The sequence below is a fragment of the Phyllobates terribilis genome, unplaced genomic scaffold (assembly GCF_046119375.1).
Source record: "Phyllobates terribilis strain yellow unplaced genomic scaffold, ASM4611937v1 Scaffold_9__5_contigs__length_417890890, whole genome shotgun sequence".
Classification (NCBI taxonomy): domain Eukaryota; kingdom Metazoa; phylum Chordata; class Amphibia; order Anura; family Dendrobatidae; genus Phyllobates; species Phyllobates terribilis.
Window position 1 is genome coordinate 84,772,988 of NW_027362769.1, and position 22,010 is coordinate 84,794,997.

The following is a 22,010-nucleotide window of genomic DNA, read 5'->3' on the forward strand; positions in this document are numbered from 1 at the left end:
GATATGGAAGGAAAATTTAAACGCCGCTCTGCTGATTGGTCGCGGCCGCCAGTGACATTGGCGTCAAATTTAAACAACACTCTGCCGCCAGCCGCGACCAATCAGCGATTTTGGTGGCAAATTTAAACACCGCTCTGCTGATTGGTCGCCGGCCGCGATCAATCAGCGATTTTGGCGCCAAATTTAAACCCCGCTCTGCATCGCTCTGCTGATTGGTCGCGGTTGCAACTAATCAGCGATTTTGGCACCAAATTTAAACACGCTCTCCAGTCCTTACTAACATGGTTTGCTGATAGGTTGCGGCCGCCGCCCGCGACCAATCACCGATATTGCCGCCTAATTTAAACACCGCTTTGCTGATTGGTCGCGGTCGCGACTAATCAGCGATTTTGGCGCCAAATTTAAACACGCTCTCCAGTCCTCAGTAACACGGTTCGCTGATTGGTTGGGGCCGCCGCCCGCGACCAATCACCGATATTGCCGCCAAATTTAAACACCGCTTTGCTGATTGGTCGCGGTTGCCGGCCGCGACCAATCAGCGATTTTGGCGCCAAATTTAAACACTGCTCTGCTAATTGCGCCCGGTCGGCCGCATACATATTCTAGAATACCCGATGCGTTAGAATGGGGCCACCATCTAGTACACAATAAGAAGAGAAACAGATTTTGCATTGGGATCCATGAGCTTCCAATTATGCATAGGCTACTTGGACTCACCAGGAGGCTTTCATAAATTACCGTGGAGCATAATCCTACCCCATTACAACTGTCACTTATCAGTTACTTGTATGTGAACTGGGGCACAGAATACTGTACATTGAAGTGTATATATATGTTCTGGAGGTGAAGGGGTTACCTGGTCAGCTGGAGAGGCTCCATGTGTGAGAAGTATTAATAAGTAAGTTTGTGAATTTGCTCTGACAGATGTCTTTAATGTTTAACTAATCCCACCAGTCCTCAAAATTAAATGTTTATTGCAAATATTTTAACAAGTAAAATACATTGAGTTCTCTAGCTCTACCCCTACTTGTGGGAATAATAAACCCACTCACATAGCAATGGTAATCAACAAAGTAATAACATATGTGCTACATCCCAGGTTCCCACGTGTTTTCTAACTGCACCTCTGCGACGCAAAAAAAAAGTGAAACAAAATTCTTGTGAATGCGATTATTACAAAAGTTGTGCATGTTTTAATGAAACAGTTCTAAGTGGACTTTTTTCATGCAGTTTTCACATTATCATATTTTCCCCATTAAATACCCAATCAAATGCTGCCCTCAGACCATGCTTGTCCTAAGGCTGGGTTGTCAAGCTTCAGCTGCCGCAGGGGCAGAAACCACGCCTGAATGAGATGGCCGGTGCCTGCATCATTTTGAAGGTACTGCCTTCATTTACTGACAGAAGCAGGCAGCCGCAGAGTTAGGCTATGTGCCCACGTAGCGTTTTTGTAGCGTTTTTGCAGCGTATTTACGGCCGCGAAAACGCTTGTAAAACAGTCTGCCATGCAAAGCAATGTGAATTCGGATGTGTTGTGCACATGATGCGCTAATTTGCGCGCTGAATTCGCATTGGTTTGCAAAACGCAGCATGACCATTTCTACCACGATAACGCTGCAGCGTAATCGCGGTGCGTGTGGTACCTGGGATGAAGAGGAGACTACAACTCCTCTTCATCCCGGCTACCACGCGGTGAAAAAAAGAAATAAAAAAGTTAAAAATAAACAAAACCTGTATATTCACCTCTCCGGCGGTCCCCGGTCTCCTCCGGTCTGCTCCTGGCCGTGTATTCTCTCTTCAGCGTCCCGCGGTGTACTGTCAGGACCTGATGTGACATCATTTAGTCACCTGATGGTCACGCGACCGCTGACGTCGGCGGTCAGGTGATGGTCACGTGACCATCAGCTGACTGACGTCACCGCAGGTCCTGACAGTACACTGCGGGACGCCGAAGAGAGAAGACACGGCTAGGAGCAGACCGGAGAGCAGACCGGGGGCCACAGGAGAGGTGAATATACAGTTTTTTTTTATTTTTAACGTTTTAATTCTTTTTTTTTTTTTTTTTTTACTATAGATGCTGCATTTAAAGCATCTAAGTTGTTCACACATTATAAATCCATGCCGGTTGCATGGATTTATATTGTGTGATCAACTTGTCAAGCACTTTTCCAAGTGATGCTCAAAATCGCTTGGAAAAGTGCTTGAAAAAACGCATGCATAAACGCATGCAAAAACGCTTCTCTGGCAGAAAAAACGCATGTAAATCTGCATGCGTTTTTTCTGCCAGAGAGAGGCAAAAACGCTCTGCATCAAATCTGCTACGTGGGCACATAGCCTTGAAGCCCAACCTAATCCTGTCTCATAACTGCAGCAGTAGATTCTAGAGATACAGTGTGTACCGAAAGTATTCAGACCCCTTTAAATTTTTCACTCTTTGTTTCATTGTCTGAGCAAAGGGTCTGAATACTTATGACCATTGTGATATTTTAGTTTTTCTTTTATAATAAATTAGCAAATATTTCTACATTTCAGTTTTTTTCAGTCAAGATGGGGTGCAGAGTGTACTTTAATGAGAAAAAAATTAACTTTTTAGAATTTACCAAATGGCTGCAATGAAACAAAGAGTGAAAAATGTAAAGGGGTCTGAATACTTTCCGTACCCAGTGTATATTGAGAAAAAATGTCTCAGTTGCAATAGTGGCTGCTAAACTTCATGTCTTCTGTCTTTCATACAGTTAATAACGGAGGCCAAGTTTAGAAGTGTGAAAAGACACCGATTTATGTAACTGCCCAAAAAAGGAGAGAGGGATCTCCCAGACCACCAGGAGTGTGTTTACTGGGTAATCTCCACAACTCCTTAGGAGATTAGCAGGAAGTGAAAATTATACAAATAAAGGTTTATCAAAATCAACATGTATATAATGGAATGGATTAGATATATACATTGTCACAATGGAAACGTAATCAACAGCGCTTATTATTAAATGTGGGAAGAGAACCTGTGGCAGATGAACTTTCTATGTTTGGGCTATAGAGTAATCGATTATAATCAGTGGCATACATGACATTGTGGGGATCTTACCATCCTTTATTGCTGGCTGTCTTTTTTGTATTTTGGTGCAGAAATGCATAACCCTTGCTAGCTATCATTGCTGTTCAGGTTTTTATAGCCAATTGGATAGGACAATAGGTTGCCTAATTGGCTACCTCTTTGGCACATATACCTTCTATTGCAGCCATTAATGCGGCATTACTTGGTAAATTCCATAGCTTCAATGAAAACTGACACAGGCTCTCGGCATCCAGGGCTTTATATAATTGCATATATGTCTGCCAATGACTACTATAGTAAAAAATACTGATTTACTAATGAAAAATTGACAGAGTTTAACAAGTATATTTTCACATTTTTTTCCTTACAAGTGGGTTTAGCTTAGTTTTAGCTTTAGTTTAAAATGGTCTTTAAAAATTGGTCTTATAAGTAAACCAATGAAGAGGTGGAATAAAGTTAGAAAAAAAGTGTCTAAAGATTTTGTTTTACTCACTTACCATATATAGCACCATTAATTACACAGCGCTTTACAGACATCATCATCAGTGTCCCCATTGGGGATCACAATCTAGAATCCCTATCAGTATGTCTTTGGAATGTGGAAGGAAATTGGAGAACCCGGAGGAAACCCACACAAACACGGGGAGAACATACAAACTCCTTGCAGATGTCGTCCTTGGTGCAACTGGAGCCCAGGACCCCACAGTTGCATGGCAATAATGCTCACCACTGAGCCACTATGCTGCCAAATTCATTATCCAGTATGCATGAGCCACTGTAAAAAAAATGTAGGAAATTTTCATACTGTCTAGTATTAGTTTTTTAGTGTCTTTGTAGTTTGCAGGATTAGTAAATCTGCCCAATAGTGTACTTTTTTGTGGGTTTCACTTGTATTAAAAAATGTACTAGACTACCGATGTGTCTTTTTTTACCTTTCCTCTTGGCTCGATGTATAGTAAGATGAGTGGCTCAAGGTGACATGCTTTGAGGAAAACATGATTTCAAGACACTCTGTTGGGAGATGTTCATGCTATATGTCTCCATATGAGGACTCCTGGTGGTTATCGCCTTTTGTAGTCATTTATTGACGTTGCATTTTGAGGAATTAGAGCCCTACTGGATGCAAATAAATGCAAATACGTTTATTTAATTTATACAATGTGATTTTCTTTATTTTTTGGGCGGGATATTCTATCTCTCAATGTTAAAATTAACCTACCCTTAAAATTATAGACTGTTCATGTCTTTGTCAGTGGGCAAACTTACAAAAACAGCAAGGGATCAAATAATTATTTCCTTCACTGTATATATATGTGTACTTTCATTTCACAAAAGACTTTAAAGTTGGGTAGTCCTGAGTTGATATTTCATGCTAGTTTAGAACCCTAACTTGCGTTTTTTCGCCATTTTGCTCTTACCAGTTAATAGACTATAGATAGTTTATACAAGCAGCCATTTTTAAACACAGTGGTGATCAGAAAAGTAATGGGACTTGGTATATAAAGAGAATCACAAACAAAGTTAAAAGCATTAAAAGGGACGTCTCAAGTTCTTAAATGGGTAAAATTGCAAAGTGCTCGTAAAAGCAACTTTGCAATTGACTTCCTTTTAAAAATCCTCTCTGTTCTCAATAACAGATGGATTCTTAAAATTTTATGGTGTATAGTTCGTTGATCAGGTTACCGGTCACTTTGCAAACCAGGAGTGGCCAGTTCCCTAAGTAAAGAGTGTGCGCTGCTTCGGTGGGCTATGTTTTAGAACCTGCTCGCGCCACACTGATGCTGGCCAGATCGCTGGATCCCATCAGCCTAAGTGCCCCTCCCGTGCATCACCTGGGCTGCAGAGGCAAAGCTGTCACTGTTAGCACCCCGGTAGAGCTCTCCGTTCAGACCATGTCACTGGTCCGAACTGTCAATCTTCAGGAGCGCACTGCCCCCTGGAAAACAGGAAGCCAGCGGGCAGAGGAGAGGTGCACGCCTGAAAAAGGATCATTGAGCAACATTTTAACTAAATTTTTCTTTAGATTTCAGAATCATCACTGATAAAGATCTGCTCAAAGGGTTTTCCCCACCATACACATTTATAAAGGATATGCCGTTACCCTTTCCAATAGGAAACGTTTTCAGAAAGGGGACAATGACTCAAAGCCCAGGTGGACAACCATACAATGAAAAAATATTTCAATTCTGTGTGTATAAAGACAAAATTCTGAGCAGTCATAAAAGCAAAAATAACTTGTTTGTAATCACTATTTTACTACAGTATATAACATCACAGGGTTATTCTCATTTCATAAAGTTGTGGTATACAGCTAGGATATACCTCCACCTCTGAGACCCCCACTGATCTGAAGAATGAAGGGATCACAGCACTGATTTAGAGCTGCAGCCCCTTCACATTCTTTCCCTGCTCTGCATCTCACCCGACAATCTACTGTGCAGGGGAACCGCAGCATGCTTCTATTTAAAGGGAAACTGTCATGTAAAACAAATGCTATTACCCTGCAGATAGGAGGTTAATCGTCAGGTTAATAGCATTCTGAAAATGCCTAGTCCCCGCATTGAGAACCCGCTTCTGGGAGGAAGTTAAGTTTAATCCCCCAGCATCCTCTGGCTTTCAGTCATAGAAGAGCAGCTTAAGTCACCGCACTGACTGACAGCCAGATTTAATGCTGACCTGCTGTCAGTCACTGTCGGGGCATGGTTACAGCTGATGCCCACTATGTACTGAGCAGTGACTGAAACTGCGCTGACCCCTATGGTTGATAGCCAGGAGGACTAAAGTTAATTTCCTCCTGGCAGCGGGGCTCTCGTTACAGGCGCCAGGAACCTTCAGAGTGCTATTGATCTGAAGATTAACCCCAAATTTGCAGGTTAATAGTGCTTTTTTTCCATGATGGGTTCCCTTTAAGTTAATGTGTCAGGCTGCACTTCCCTATGGAGTCAGGTGACCGGAAATGCCATTGTGAAGGGGTCAGATCACCTCATCCCTGCGATATGCCATCACTTTATGAGTTGGTAACACCACTTTAAATATATCTACTAGAAAAAAATATACAAATATTACACAGCTCAAAATTTGCTAAAATAATTTGGATTTTATCTTCTGGAAGCTTAGGATCACAATGTGCCCAAATGGAGAGGAGACAGCTTGAAGCTCTGAGATCTGAAGCTGGCAGAAGGACAATCATCAAAAACATCTGTGCTACAATAGCAGACCTTCTCCCAGCCCCTGGAGGAGTGAAGGTCCTACAGCCCAGACCCACAGAGACACATGTGCGATGAATCAGCCGTCCTGGGGCACAGCTGTCTCCAGTTAGTTTGTCCCCTATCCCTTTGAATCCGACATGCTTGTGATCTTCTCATCTGCTGAGCACATTGCAGCCTAATCCTTAGCTTGGTGGTGGACTATAATTAAAACTGCATAAGTCAGACAAAACGTGAACTTTGCTCATAAAGTCACATCATATTATTGGGATGTTGGGATCAAAGTAAACTATATTGCCAAGACAATGGTGGGACCCATTTGTTATTGTGCGAATGCCAAAGCTTTGCTGTGCTTGTCTTTTACTGTGCGTCAGACAACTTAAAATCTTAAAATATCCATTGTTAATTCAGCTGTATTATTTCTAGTAAGAGGCTTTTTCTTACCAAATAAGTTTGTAAGAAATTCAGTAGGGGAGCAAGTGTTGGGTTTTCTAATGGAGAAAAGCAAAAACATGAAGGCAGTACAACAATATTCCGGTGTATGACCCCTCACACCTACTGTATGTTCACACGTGATGGATATACCTATGGCAAATCCATCACATATTTACTAGCGGTTCACTACAGGCTGATTTTCTGCTATACTATCTGGTTTGATCCATGTGGGGCTAATCCGCTGTGTTTTTTGTGTAGACATTGAGCGTAGAGGCTGCATGCTACATCTCCTTGCAGATCTTTTTTCCGTGCCATGGACAAAATACATACAGATTTTTTTTCTCAGTGCACATGAAGAGAGTTGCAAAAACCCAATTTGCAGCTATTGAAAGAAGATAACAAATTTATTGCTAATTTGATCAGAACTTATTTTGTGCATTTGTTTTAAGTGTTATCCTGATTAAGGATTCTGTGAGGTCGGATTCAAGTATTGACAGAGTAAGACTGTAATGCACACGCCCGGGCTGAGCGGCGTGTGCGTGTGATTCCACTGGACCGTGCCGGAGAGTGAATGCCTGGAGGGGCGTAACTAGGTATTCACCCGATCCGACCAGGGTCGCACGACGGCATACGACGCCAGTGCACCAAGGAGGAACCGAGCAGAGGGACCAAGTGCTACTCCAGGACAGACCCCGGACACGGCTGTTGACCCACACAGGGGAATGCAGGAACAGACAGGTTAGGCTGGCACACAGACTGGTGGGTATAGGCAGGCACGACTGGTATGCAGGCAGGCGGGTATGCAGGCAGGGGGGTACAGGCAAGCACGGCTAGAGTACAGACAGGGAGGCACTAGCAGGTTGGAACACAGGCGGGATAGGACCCAGTACACACTGGGACTCAGAAACAGAACCACAGATGTGGCGGACAAACACAGCAGAGTGAGGCCGCCCAGAGAGGTGAGCGAGAGCAGGGCAAGACGAGACCGCCTAGAGCGGTGAGCGAGAGTAGAGCAGGACGAGGCCGTCTGGGGCGGTGAGCAAGAGTAGAGCAGGACGAGGCCGCCTGGAGCGGTGAGCAAAAGGTCAGAGCTGAGCGAGACTGCCGAGCAGTGAGCAAGGAGTCAGAGCAGAGCGAGACTGCCGGGGCAGTGAGCAAAGGAGTCAGAGCAGAGCGAGACTGCCGGAGCAGTGAGCAAAGGGTCAGAGCGGAGCGAGACTGCCGGAGCAGTGAGCAAAGGGTCAGAGCAGAGCGAGACTGCCGGAGCAGTGAGCAAAGGGTCAGAGCGGAGCGAGACTGCCAGAGCAGTGAGCAAAGGGTCAGAGCGGAGCGAGACTGCCGGAGCAGTGAGCAAAGGGTCAGAGCGGAGCGAGACTGCCGGAGCAGTGAGCAAAGGGTCAGAGCGGAGCGAGACTGCCGGAGCAGTGAGCAAAGGGTCAGAGCGGAGCGAGACTGCCGGAGCAGTGAGCAAAGGGTCAGAGCAGGCCAGAACCGCCGGAGCGGTGAGCAAAGGCAGAGCAGGCTAGAACCGCCGGAGAGGTGAGCAAGGCAGAACAGGCTAGAACCGCCGGAGCGGTGAGCAAGGCAGAGCAGGCTAGAACCGCCGGAGCGGTGAGCAAGGCAGAGCAGGGGGGACAGGGCTCTGTACACACGGAACAGGCAGGAAGGGAAAGGCAGAACCAGATACCCACAGGGTACTTGCAGTGAAGTAGCGAGTGGACCACAAACTCACAAACGGAAGTACAGTGACAACGAGCAGGAGTTAGGTACGAGTTCAGACTCTGCAGAAAAAGGAAAGGTACGGACATAGAGAAACACAGGAAACAGGCTAGAAGAGTATACAGACAAGAACAGACACAGGAGCGGGTCTAGGTATGCAGCTCCTAGAAGGCGGGAGGAACAGGCTAGGAGCGTGTTCAGACAGGACAGACAAGATACAGGAGCGGGTCTAGGTATGCGGCCTCTAGAAGGCGGAACGAACAGGCTAGGAGCGTGTTCAGACAGGCCTGGAAATACAGCCTCCAGGAAAGGCAGGCAAGCAAACACAGAAAGGGACCTGGCACATTCAGAGTGCAAGGGCACACTGAATGAAACACAATGCTCAGGCAGGGATTCATTGGAGCAGCTGGGTTAAATACCAGGTGACAGACAGCAATAGGCTGAGGACGCACAAGGCGTGTGCCCGCAGCAGGTACAAGAAACAGGAAGTGATCGGGCGCCGCCCTTAAGCAGCAGACACAGAGGCAAGCAGACAGCATGGAGGGAAGCCAGGCTAGCAGACTGGACTGGAGATCAAGTGCGCACTCTTGCACAGTGGGAGATGGACCACTATTCAAGGACGCCGCCAGGTATGTTACAAATACTCTCAGGACAAAAACTATTTACCAAACTAGAACAAAACTGGTACCATTAAAGATTGACATGTGAATTCTACAGTCTCTTTTACATGAAATTGTGATTTTGGTTAATAAAAACAAAATTCTGATGTGATAAGATGAGTGACCCAGGTTTAGTTCAGTTTTATTAAAGTGAATCTGTCCACAAATTTTCATTATGTAATCTGAGAGCAGCATGATGTAGGGTCTAAGATTCTGATTCCAGCGATGTGTCACTTACTGAACTGCCTGGTGCAGTTTTGATAGAATCCCTGTTTTTTCAGCTGTAGATATACCAGTGCTAGGAATGCTGAGCTCTGTATAACCCCGCGCACGCCCCTGATTGGCCGCTTCCTGTGTACATTGTCAGCAAGCTGCCAATCAGTGGTTGGGGTGGCGGTTATACAGATTAGCTGGACTGGCTTGCACGTGACGTCTTGTCCTTCAGTAATAATGTCCTGCTGATAAAAAAAAACTGATTGTATTGAAACTACAGCTGAACAAGAGATACATCCCTGGAATCAGGCTCTCCTAGCCTGCTGTAGATTATAGGGTTTGTCCACTAGTATGACAACCCCTTCTCATCACCCCCACTTGGCCCTGATAAAATAAAAAAGCTTATACTCACCTCCCATGCCAGTGGTATCAGCACTCGCGGTCCAGGGACTCTAGTGCGATGTTGAGACATGTGATGCCAGTGCCCAATCAGCCCTTTCGTCACTGTCTCAACCTAAGAGCCACATTCAGGTCTGAGAGATGATCATGAGCCACATCCAGTGCTTCCCACCCAAAATAGTGATACCCAGAGCCTCCCATTACCGATATACCGACAGCCAAAGATTTCCTCATGAAAAATCACATTGAGACCTTATAGGTATCACCTTACTTCCATTGTAGCATTAGGCACTCTTACCACACAAATGCATCCAGCTTCAAGCATCCCCTTAATTCTGTCAGTATCATCCTATCTCCAGCTTATATTTATCTTTCCACCCCAATGACCATTACATAAACATCCTGATCTACTCTTCTGTGTTGGGCTACTCACAAAAGTCACCATCTGGAAACCTCTTGATACCTGTTTGCTAGATCTGGTGCTAATGCAAAAAGCTGGCAGACAGCTGCAAACCACACGTCATGGACCCACGAGCCACATGTGGCTCCCGATTCACAGGTTGGAGATCCCTGATATAGGCCATTAGGTCACTGTGACTAAGACATATTAGAAGCACTTGAAACGATTGAAAGTAAAAAATATTCCAACCCTTCCTGTTGTGCATTTTTTCATTCCGTACAGTGAATGTGAATGATAACCTCAGCACTGGAAGCCTGGGGATGAGACACCAAAAGAAGTTTGTATCGGGGCTATGAGATTTCAATGTTACTTGAGACTTCTCTTTTGGCCAATGCAGTAGGCTACTGTAGGTAAGACGGTCAGAAAGTACAGACTGGGTCACAGAGATATTGTGTTTGTACACAGTTGTCATTTCCTCTTTGTAAATTTTTCCCATCCAGTCTAAATATAATAACAAAGTAGTAAAGATAAGTCTTTGTTTATCCGTTCAGAGATCCTGCAGTGTTCTGCAGCCAGCTCAAGAAACAAAGATTTATCCCTTCCTTTTCTATTATCTATAGATAATAGGGTAAAATGTAAATACCCTTGTCATTTGGGTGAGTTCATCATCAGTTCCGATTGCCAAAAACCAAGTGCTATGAAACTTAACATTTTTGCTAAAATAAAATTTTTGCTAGCAAATTCAACTTTTCCAAACGATATTATCTCCTCATCTAGACCAAAGAGTGGTGATTTATGTTGGTTGTCATTAGTCTGATCCCTAGCCATGGTCTTTAGTCTATGGTGAGACAGCTGTTGCAAATCTTCCACTCCTACCATGACATGACAGTTGAAGGCTATCAGGGCTCGCTAGGAAGTTAGCATTTGCAAGGGCTGGAGAACCACAGGTTTATGACCACTATCCTTTAGTCTTCAGAATTAATGTCCCTGGCTACAGAGATCTCACTAATAGAAGTTCTTATATCTTAGGTGCTAACATTGAAGAGATATTCAATTCAGGAAAAAAGGGAAATTAAAAGTAAACATTTAAAAATGATTTTTTTTTCTTGAGGTCCCAGGTCAAAAAAATAAAAATCTCTTAACTTTCTGTTCAAGGAGGTCTATGTAATGAGGAGTGTTTTTGAGATGCATTTTGTGGCAATTACCATGCAATGATTCCATCGCTCTATAGACAAATTCATTAAAATAATACATATTACCCAATACTCAATACATAATACCCCAAAACAATGGGGGAATTTTATATGCATTTTATACCAGTTTTGGCAAAATGGTAACCTACAATTTTAGATAACAAAACCCGCAAAAATTGCAATTGTACCCTGTGTGCAAAAAGATTTTAAAAAAATGGATGGATGTCATTGGCATGAATCTGACAAATTGGCAATGTGGAGAGAGAGAAAATACCACACATTTCTGGTACAAATCTATGTCTGCTATTTTAAAGACAGCCAGAGATGTATTAACTTGATTAAAAGGCATGAACCGCTTAACAAATTTAGTCCATATTAATCCAGTGAAGTATGGCTTAAGACTAGCAGGTGAAACTCTAGTTTAAATAAAATTGGGCCAATGATTCAGTACTAGATATTGGCTGCCATCTTTCATTGCCCTGGGACTGCCTATGTGTTACCTTTCCAGTAGAGATAAGCGGATCGATCCACGGAGGATCAAGTTTGAGTCGAATTTCCTGAAATTCAAGATTTCAAAAGAATTAAAACATTTTGAGATTTGATTCATGGTTTGCAAAAAAAACCTTGCCAATTTCCCACACTGCTGAAGCATCAGGGAGTAGGCTATAATCATTTTACGTTGTCTCACAGGCCTCCCCATAATGTCCTTTAGCTATGACATCTTACAGATTACCATACCTTGTACAGTGGTGGTCAATACCTCGACCATCCCAAATCAGCAGTAACCAGTCGAGCACAGTTTGTATGGCAGAGCCATTTTCCATCTCCAAAGTCACTGGGTAAATCTCTCTCTCCTATAGAGTGTAAGCGCCTATGATCAGCAAGATCCTCTCTCTCTCCTGTAGAGTGTAAGCTCTTATGGTCAAAGGGGCCCCCTCTCTCCTGTAGAGTGTTAGCTCCTATGGTCATCGGGGTCATCTCTCTGTCTTTCCTGTAGAGTGTAAGCTCTTATGTCAGCAGGATCTTCACTATTTTTCTCTCTCCTGTAGACTGTAAGCTCTTTTGGTCAGCAGAGTCCTCTCCTGCAGAGTGTAAGCTCTTATGATCAGCGGTGTCCTCTCTTTCTCTCTCCTGTAGAGTGTAATTCTTATGGTCAGCAGTGTCCTCTCTTTTTCTCTCCTGTAGAGTGTAAGCTCTTTTAGTCAATTGGGTCTTCTCTCCTGTAGAGTGTAAGCTCTTATGGTCATTTGGGTCTTCTCTCCTGTAGAGTGTAAGCTCTTATGTTCAGTGGGCTCCTCTCTTGCTCTCTCTTTTCTTTAGCGTGATTAAGCAGAGTTCTTTCTCTCCTCTCCGCCACTTGTATTTTCTGAGCAATTACATGGTTTACAGTTCTGAGATTCACACAACTTTATTTGCTGCAAATCAAATTTTTGGGGAAAATACGTTGAAATCGAATTTCAAAACATCTGCTTATCTCTAGCTACCAGGTGTCCTATTTAATGCCATGGACTACACCTGACTATGAAAATCCAGATTTTTCACCCATGAGCCACACCCTGAGCTATTAGGCAAGAGCCCAAACACATATAAGCTTCTTCTCAGCCAACAGGTTATCTGAATAATTATTTATCGTGGAGACTGAAAAAAACTCACAAATTAATAGTTATAATAAGAAACAATCGATTTTCCCATTAACAGTTTGAACATCTAAGACATTTATTTAATGCAACTTTCAAAAAAATATTTAATATCTGGTATTAAACCTCTATTCATACATTGGGTCCTTTGCCATTCAATAAAAGGCAGGATGTAAGTCTGGAGTCAAAAATTCCATATGTAACGTATTACTGCATAATTTAGTTCATACTTGGCTCTTTGCAGTCGCTTTACAGGGGCATTCTTGGGCAGACAGTTAACGTATGCTTTTAATGACACATACCAGCCATTAATTGTATTTTCCAAAGGCTGTAAATTAAACTTCTATATGGAAAACAGTTCTACTGTCCCAACAATATGAAGATTTTTCTAATATGAGACGTGTGAATGGTTTGCGCTGGCAGATGAGTAGGCGGAGGTAATGTCACTTCCTGGCATGGAGGCGAGGAGCAAGGCAAAGTGACCTGCCAGAGACATAGCAGTTGTGATAAAGCAGATTTTCTATTGCATTTTTGTCACTGTGGCGCTGTCGAGTTCATGTCAGGATCACCTTCACTAATCAGCTGCACTAGACTTATAAGGAAAGGAGAAGATGAGGTCTTCATGTCACGTCTTCCATTTCTACTGGGCTTATATTATAGGATTCCAGTTTTCAAGTAATAGCAAAAAATACACTGTGAGTGGATAAAGTATAGGATTTGCCCGTAGTAAAGATGGCATCATGAAAGATGGGGGCTACAAGGAAAAGAGACAATTTATTTCTTTAATTAGCGGCGTTTCCTTATCTTCCTTAGACAAAATGACAACCATAACGAATTTGTCTACAAAACCAGGCAGTGTGACCAATGATGAATGCCCTTATAGTCCAGTCCTCCTAAATTGGACAATAGGGTATATCAGCCTCTGAACCTGTGACCTAAATGTAACAAGCTCCCTGGCCAGGACCTCACTGGCAGAAGTACATAGGCATATATATACACTGAATAGTATAGGTGGGCTACTTTCTTGGCAGGAAGAACCCTCTCATATTCAAGGCACGTACTGTATAAATAATTTAAAGGGGTCGTACCACTCCCATATAAGCATTCTCTCCGAGCAGAATGGTTTTCTGTAGTAAACCTTGAAAATTATTTTAATAACCATTGTTGTCTGGGTCGAGTTTCCTAAATGTTAGGTGCATAAATACCTTAGTCTTAAGGTGTAATGTTTCTCCTTGTGGAGAGTGACATGCCTGGCATGCCAGTGTAAGGAGGCTTATGAGCCGTACAATGCTCCTCTGGGAAAATAAATATGCAAATTGGCTCTTCAGAAGGGAAGTCTTAATTCAGATTCTTCTCTAGTAAATGTACAACATCTATACCTGGCCTTAAAGGTAACCTAATTATTCAGTGCTGATTTATGCAGATTTATTTTTCATCATAGAAGTCAAAAGGGGAAAATCTGTGGGAATAGTAGGAAGAGTACAAATATTTTTTTAAATTTGAGTGCCTTCATCTCTTAGAACGGATTCCAATGAATGTAATAATGCGGCATTTTTACATCCATTTTGGGGTTACAAGATTCAGTTTTGTTGACCCAAACTCAGATCATCATAGCGTTCTATATTAATCTAAATGTGGTTCCCCACAATCACAATATCTAAGTTGCGATGTAGTGCTGCAGTATTATGACCATGTTGAAAATGATCTGTGCTAATTTTACACTTTCAATCAGGAGTTTGTGGCTTTTTGTAGTAGATTGCATCATATTGTCACTACTACAGTATACACATAGAAATGCGGCAATTCTGAATTTGTTATTCTTACCATCATGATAGCACAATTTGTTGTTGGAAGATAAATACACTAAATTTAATACAAAAATTAAATGACAGATGAATCACCTCTTGGTCTAGGTAATCGTTTTCTCTAAATTAAACAATACAAGAAATCACTGTGATGCTTGTGTTTGAGATCTTGTGTTTTATGCTAATGATAATATACAGAAAATATACTTCACTCATATATTCATTAGACTCTTCTACGTATCTCATTTTAAGTAACCTTTTAGTCACCATGTCTGTGGTTTGATACTGTATGTCCAGTATGTGCTATTACATACAGTTGCAATCAAAATTATTCTAGCCCCATTGCAAATTTTTAGGTTTATGAGTGGGATCCAAGGGGTAACATTTCTCCTTGTGGAGAGTGACAATTTGAATATTTCCCAGAGGAGAATTGCGGCTTCAAAGTCTCCTCGCCTTGGCACATCAGGCTTGACATGTCACTCTCTGCAAGGAGAAACATTACCTCTTGGATCCCGATCAGACGCCTCTCACCCAGCCAAACTAGCTCTCATACTTTGCACTGAGGAGGGGCAGTAGCCCAAAACACAGTGTCTGCAAACTGAGATTCTGGTTTTGGCTTTAATCCTAAGTCATGTGACAAGGCTCGTTAGAGAGTTGATATTGACTTTTAGGATCGCTACTTCCTATAGGTGGCACTAGAGTTCTAGTCCTCTTCCTCTATGAAGAGACAATTTGCTTAGGTTTATAAGCAAATTGTACAAACTTTCTGCTGTTTACAATAAACCAAACAAGAACAACATATATAGCTCAGCACAACTAATATAACAAGTAAGTTCTCCAAATTCATCACAAAATATCACTTTAGTGTTTTTTTCAGTCTCAGAATCATTCACCCCCTTAATAACAGACCGCCTTTAGTCCTTAGTAGAGAACATTTGGCTGTTATGACCTGCTACAAAAGTGATACATAGCCATACACCAGCTTCTGGTAGCATTCCTGAGGAATCTTACCAATTTCTAATAGGCAGTGGGCTCCAGTTCACTAAAATTCTTGGGTTGTCAAGTGAGCAGCCCAAAAAGTTTAAGAAAAGAGGTCACTGTCCTGCGCAAACAAAGAAGAGGATACAAAGCGATATTAAGGCATTAAATGGTCCTAGAAATACAGCAGGAAGTAAAGTTCTCAAGGTCAAAGATAAAGGAACACTGACTACCAGGATGTGGCAAAAAGACAAAGTTATCAGATTCCTGAAGAGACAGGTGTTCAAAAACCCTCAAGCAACTATAAAAGATCTGTAGCAAGATCGAGTGACAACAGGCACTGAGATTTCAGTCTGTACAATAAGGTGCATACTGTTGAAAGTCTCCATACCCAAACACCAAGACATACACTACTACTGACCCAAAAACCTAAGAAAAATTGTAGTGGTCGTCACACAAACCCAAAAATCTTAGTGAAGTGGTGGCCGTGGCACATGAAGAATTGTGTAAGCTCAGGAACGTGTGACAGAAGCTGGTGTGTGACAATGCATCACAATTTCTGCAGGTCATATCATCCAGAAGGGCTCTACTAAGTACTCAAGATGCTTGTCATGAAGAATGTGAAGAATTCTGAGAATTCAGTATCATTACAATTGCCATTTTGCGATGAATTTGGATAAATCACTTGTTATATCAGTTCTGTTGAGAGATTTACATTGTTCTTGATAGGTTTATTGCAAGCAGCAGAAAGTTTGCAAGTTCTGGTAATCATCCTAAATTGCAATGATGGTTGAATAATTTTGACTTCAACTGTATTTATGCATGAGCTTAGTAATACTCAGACTGCTATGAAACGCTTGTAATGAAAACCAGTAGTTTATGACTTTTTTATATATAGGCATAAATGTTAGCATGTGTTAGGCATCAACAAAATCTTCAAAAATCTTCATCCTCTGTCTTTTCTGGAAGGCTCCACGTTAACATGTGAAATTTCCCTACATATTATTGTACAGATATTTTTGTAAAAAATATTAGCAGGAAATATTATCCTTTCATGTTATGCGGTAGCTGACGAGATATCTCCATTTTTTTGGAGCTGACCCTTTTTTTTGCTTAGCACATTTTAGTAGTATATTGGTTTAAAGTTTTCTCACAATCCCCCTTCATTAGGGAATATTAGGTATAGTAACTGTTGAGCGGGGGCGCCATTTTTCGCTTTATCTATTAGGGTGCCAACCTCCACGGCTTAGACAAGCAAACAGCCTAGGGATAAATCAGGATTTTTTACCGCTATCCTAGACTTGTGGATATTTCATTCTTTGAACTGATTTTTTGTCTGCTATGTATGAGTGTATGATATCGGTAGGTTTTTCTTAGCTGTACTATATGAGAACAGATATAACACTGACATTTATCCCACAAATTTAGATAAAGGTTACGCATATGATATCCTTATCAGCACCATATTTTGGGGGTTAAGTCCTCAATGTGGTATGACTACTTTACTGTTGGTTGGATAATATATGGGAATTTTTTCTTTTGGTTGTTTTTTGTCTTTGTTGGCTTACTTTTTGCAAAGGGTGTTTTTAAATATATCTAATAACTATTGAATTTTTATTGGATTTTTTTGTTAGCAACAAAATCAGGGCCAGCAAACACTGCAGTCCCTTTATTTTTCTTATTGCTAGAGGTCCTTTGGATTGGACACCACTGGTTCTAAAGACACTAAAAGCACATAAATATTCCAGTAATTACTCTCCTACTGTTTATTTATCCCTTTTGTGTCATATTACAATAAAAATTGAGAAACATATAAAAAAAATCTCTGCATCTTAGTAGCTCAGCCATAACTGTACTTGTCCTCAATGTCTTCTTGTGTCTGGCTGTAATAGAACTGACTGCAGCAGAAGCTGCAAAGCTGTAGAGCTTTATCTGGCCCCCAGGTGAAGTTGGAATTGATAAGCAGGAGATTAACTGCTTTGTTCTTTGCAAGATTTCTAGCAGTATCATGCAAAAAAATGCTGCAGGTTAACAAACAGGGAGGGCAATTATAATTATTGTTTAATTTCACATTACTTTTTGCATGAATGTTCCTTTAATCCCACACATTTAAATCAAGTAATAAAACCCCATCAATTAAATCAAAGCAGCTCTTTCTATAGATTTCATAATGCAAACTACATAAATAATTTGACTGATCTCTAAGTCATGATGTACTTATTTAGAAAATTCATGTTTGAATGGATGCAGAATATTAATATTAAATTAGTCGGACTAAAGCAGATGGAATGCTAAGTAATACAATTTTCATTCTCAAAACTTTAAAAAAAGATAATTGTAAGGTGGATTTTTCAAAATAAGTATACTAGCCTCATCAGGTCTAAGAAAGCAAATTAATCATGAATGTAGTGTGTATTGTCAAATCTGGTGACAGATCCGCTTTAAGGCAATTAAGCAGAGATGAGCGGATCACCAAACCCTGTTCCATGGTTCAGGTCAGTGCCTTCAGTCCGTGGGCAGAAGCTGAGCTAATTTCCTGAGCTTCTGGGTTCCTTGGGGCGGGACTTGATTCTCCTGCAGTGAATTTGAAGTGGCGTGCTGTGCACGGATGGCGTATTGCCAGCCTGGCCAATCATAAGATGAGACTTGGATCCCGGAGGGTAAGGAAACTTGCGCAGCTCCCGTCCACGGACAGAGAGAACTTACCTGAAGTGTGGACCGGGACACTTAACCAGTAGAAGCAAACAATTGTGATTTTATTGTTTTATTTCTATTGATCGCCCTTTGTAACATAAAAATAATATTATGCCCCATTCAGAAACAATTTCTTTTTACTACAGAAAATTCTGAGGTTTTCTTGACCATGGGAGTAAATATGTTCATTTCCTAAAAATTCCATTTTCTTTCCGTTCCCGGCTTCTACTTTTTTTTATATCTTAGACAAAAACCTCACTGTTGGCCTAACTTCAATCTATCAAATTCATCATAAAACATTTTCTAAAGTGTACATTGTATAGAGATTAGTACTAATGGCTAAATGCGGTTCTTGTCTAAATGGGTTTCCAACCTTTAGGGATAATATATAGATAGTAAAACAAAATTATTTCAATTTTTTTCATGTATTTGCATTATTCTTCTTGTTTTTCATACAGTTTGATAATCTGGTGCTTACGGACATTCCATGGGCAAGATGAAAGAGCATCGGGTCATGCCGCTATTGGCTGCTTTGTGCCTCGTGCTCTCAGGGATCCACAAGCTGGATGCACAAGCGCCAGAAGGTAGGTGTAAAGCCATCCGACTGGTCAAGTGGAGAAAAAGGTTAAGTTTACACTTAAGAAAGCTGTCTATTGCATAAAGCATATTATAGAAACATATATTAGGAAAGTACACATACAATAATAAAATAATCATATCATAATAGTGTTCACATTGCCATCTAAGAAACTTTCAACTTAAATAGTATATTCTACAGGTAAGTAACATATTTGTATTTTTTTCAAAGGTTGTTTTTATAAACTTATAAAAATATATTATATGTACATTATTTAGAACCACGCTTTTAACTAAACCTAAATGGTTCCAAAATTTCAGTTTATAGGGAAACCTTTAAGTTGTAATCACCTATTAAAATTGCATAGTTTCCATTAGGTATTATTGATTAATTACCATTTACATCCCTTAATGTGAACAATAAAGAGCACCTGCTGTGGGAACAATGTTTTTGTTCTAGGCATTGACTATCATCATGATCTGAGATATAACTCGAAGCTTCTCGGCCCCACTGCAAATTCTAAAGCACTGCACCCCGAGTGATCATCTGTAATCTATAGTATGGGCGAGAGATAATGGCTTTACGATAATTTGCCGATTGTAAACAGGCTGCCAATCGTGGGGTGAACTGATTTTTAAGCTTGCTAAAAATCACTGTACTCAGCAGCACATCATCCAGTGTAAACAGGACTTGTGCTGCCGAGAGCAATGGCAGTTTATTTGCACAGAACGATCTATTACCGATCGTCCTAAGCACATGAGAACTGCTGTTGGCCTGTCTAAACAGGCTATTAAATGACCACCAATCGACAAACATCTCTCTATTTGGTGGTCATTTAACAGCCATTAGATAACGTAAATTTACTATAAAACCCATTGACATAAACCCCTTATAGTTCTTATTGCCCCAAACTAAAACAAATGTGTTGATCTGGTCACAAATTAGTTAAAGATAAGAGAAATAAGGATTATAAACCCAAAGACAGGTTTGACTTAACTCATTCCGCAGTCTGCTATGTACAGTGACGCATAGAGGCTATAGAAGCCAAAGGTTTTTAATGAAACCCTATTACAAAAAATTTGTTAGACCAAAATTCATGGATTTTCTTTATAAAAAAAAAATGAAAACCAAGAGGTGTTCATATCTTTTAAATCCAGGAACACTTCTCCACAATCCATGTTAATCATAGAATATTTTCTTGTGACAAATATTTCCCTTTAGAGTTAGTTTTATGAATCTTTCCAGGGGTAAAAAGAATTCTATGAATGACATCATCATCTCAGTTGCAGGGGGTAACAAGGATTGTGTAAATGACATCATCTAAGCTCCATGGTTTCACAGACATTTCTCAGCCAGTTACCACCCACTTTAAATAATGTTTTTAGAACATCCAATCTTGAAGGCCCCAAACTTAGATGACAAGTCTCAAGGTCGTGACTGATGCGGCTTGTACTCACTTGAACTCTTAATGAGTTTATATTTCCATGATGCTACACCTCTCTTTAAACTTCACTCTCAATTGCCATGGAAATGATAAAATTCATGAGGAAACATATTGAAGTATCAGATATTCAACACTACCTTTCACTCGCACAAGACATGCTATCTGAACACGTCAGAAGCATGCTCACCATGTAGAGCGCACTGACGTCTAATGATCATCGAAAGGCTGGACTTCCTACCATACCGAATAGATTATACTATGCTCTGTTATATATTATATATACTGGATAATTTGTACTATTGGATTATTTTTCCTAATCTAAGTGAAAAGAGAAGTGCCCAACGTTCTAGATTAAAAACTTCTTGATTTAACCATCAAATAGCTGTAAATTCAGAATGTGCAGAATGTGTCCTTAATCATAACCTTAAAAAAGCATGCATTGTGAATCAGAAATGCGTTGGAGTTTTTTATACAGTGCTTTCTGATGGATTTGACAGCCATTTAATAACTAAATAAAGCAGTTTTTAATCTGGAGCATTGGACACTTCTCTTTTTATTAGGATGTTTATCAGGACATGGCTGGAGCGCTTTTTTCTTGCACCCATATAAATATTTAGGGCTCTGATAAAATCCTGATTACATTTGCTATTTTTCATAATGCCTTAGAATAAGACTAATGTGAAAGCCAGCCACTCGAAAGTGTTTAAATGTTGCTGTGAATGTATTTTATACAGTGATGACTCTACATATCTACTCCAAAGACCACCCCGAGGCAACTAATCCTCCAAAATTACTTAGTACACATAATATACATAAATTTATTTCATTTTTTCACTGCCAAAACACAACAGGGGATGAAAACAGGAGTAGTGCCAAGATAAAGCTACAAGAGACTTCTGTAAGTCCAAACGTTGCATTAAAACATGAACCGAGAGTTAACAATGTCTTATCAGTAAGACTGTAAAGTCTGTGGTCAAGGAAAGAAAACATACACTGCTATACTAGCAGCAATCCCTACAGAAGAAAACTTTCCATTAGTAACATTACTTGTTATATGTTCATTGGCTACTTGAAAAAATGCCAACATCACAAAAAAAAAATGGCTGCATTAAGAAAAATAATTAGTATGTGGTATGTCATGGGGGAGCTGGGACCATATCTGGTCATCACTGATATTGTCATAAATGCCTTAACATGATTCTGCATTACTGGTTTGAATAATTGCTTTCCAGATCTACCTCTGACATTGGTTGACTAATTTAAAGAGATCATAAAATATAGAAAATCCAATAGCAAGTTAAAGGAAGCAATAGAATATTGCAATACATACATTACATAGTTACATAGGTTGAAAAAAGACCTAGGTCTATCAAGTTCAACCTTTCTCTACCAATTATACATTTGTTGTCATTAAATTAACTATAACCCACAATGTTATGTGTACTCAGGAACTCATTCAGCCCTTTTTTAAAAGCTGTATACCAATAATATTTTCAGAAAGGTTTTATAAACTCTCAGACTATGAGGTATGCAGCAAAAGAGAGACTCTCTTTTGCTGCATACATCATATCCTTAAAAAGTATCAAAAACACTGCAAAC

General features: G+C 40.7%; 1 protein-coding gene across 8 annotated transcripts in view; it reads left to right on the plus strand.

Moving 5' to 3' along the window:
* The window catches only part of COL6A3 (collagen type VI alpha 3 chain), a 138,664-nt gene that overhangs the window by 17,064 nt on the left and 99,590 nt on the right, over nt 1-22,010 (plus strand). For all 8 annotated transcript variants that reach the window (XM_073646691.1, XM_073646697.1, XM_073646690.1 and 5 more), the window contains exon 2: nt 18,849-18,974. In XM_073646691.1, the coding sequence (XP_073502792.1) occupies nt 18,878-18,974 (97 nt within the window). In that variant the 5' untranslated portion in view covers nt 18,849-18,877. The remainder of the gene's footprint in view (nt 1-18,848; nt 18,975-22,010) is intronic.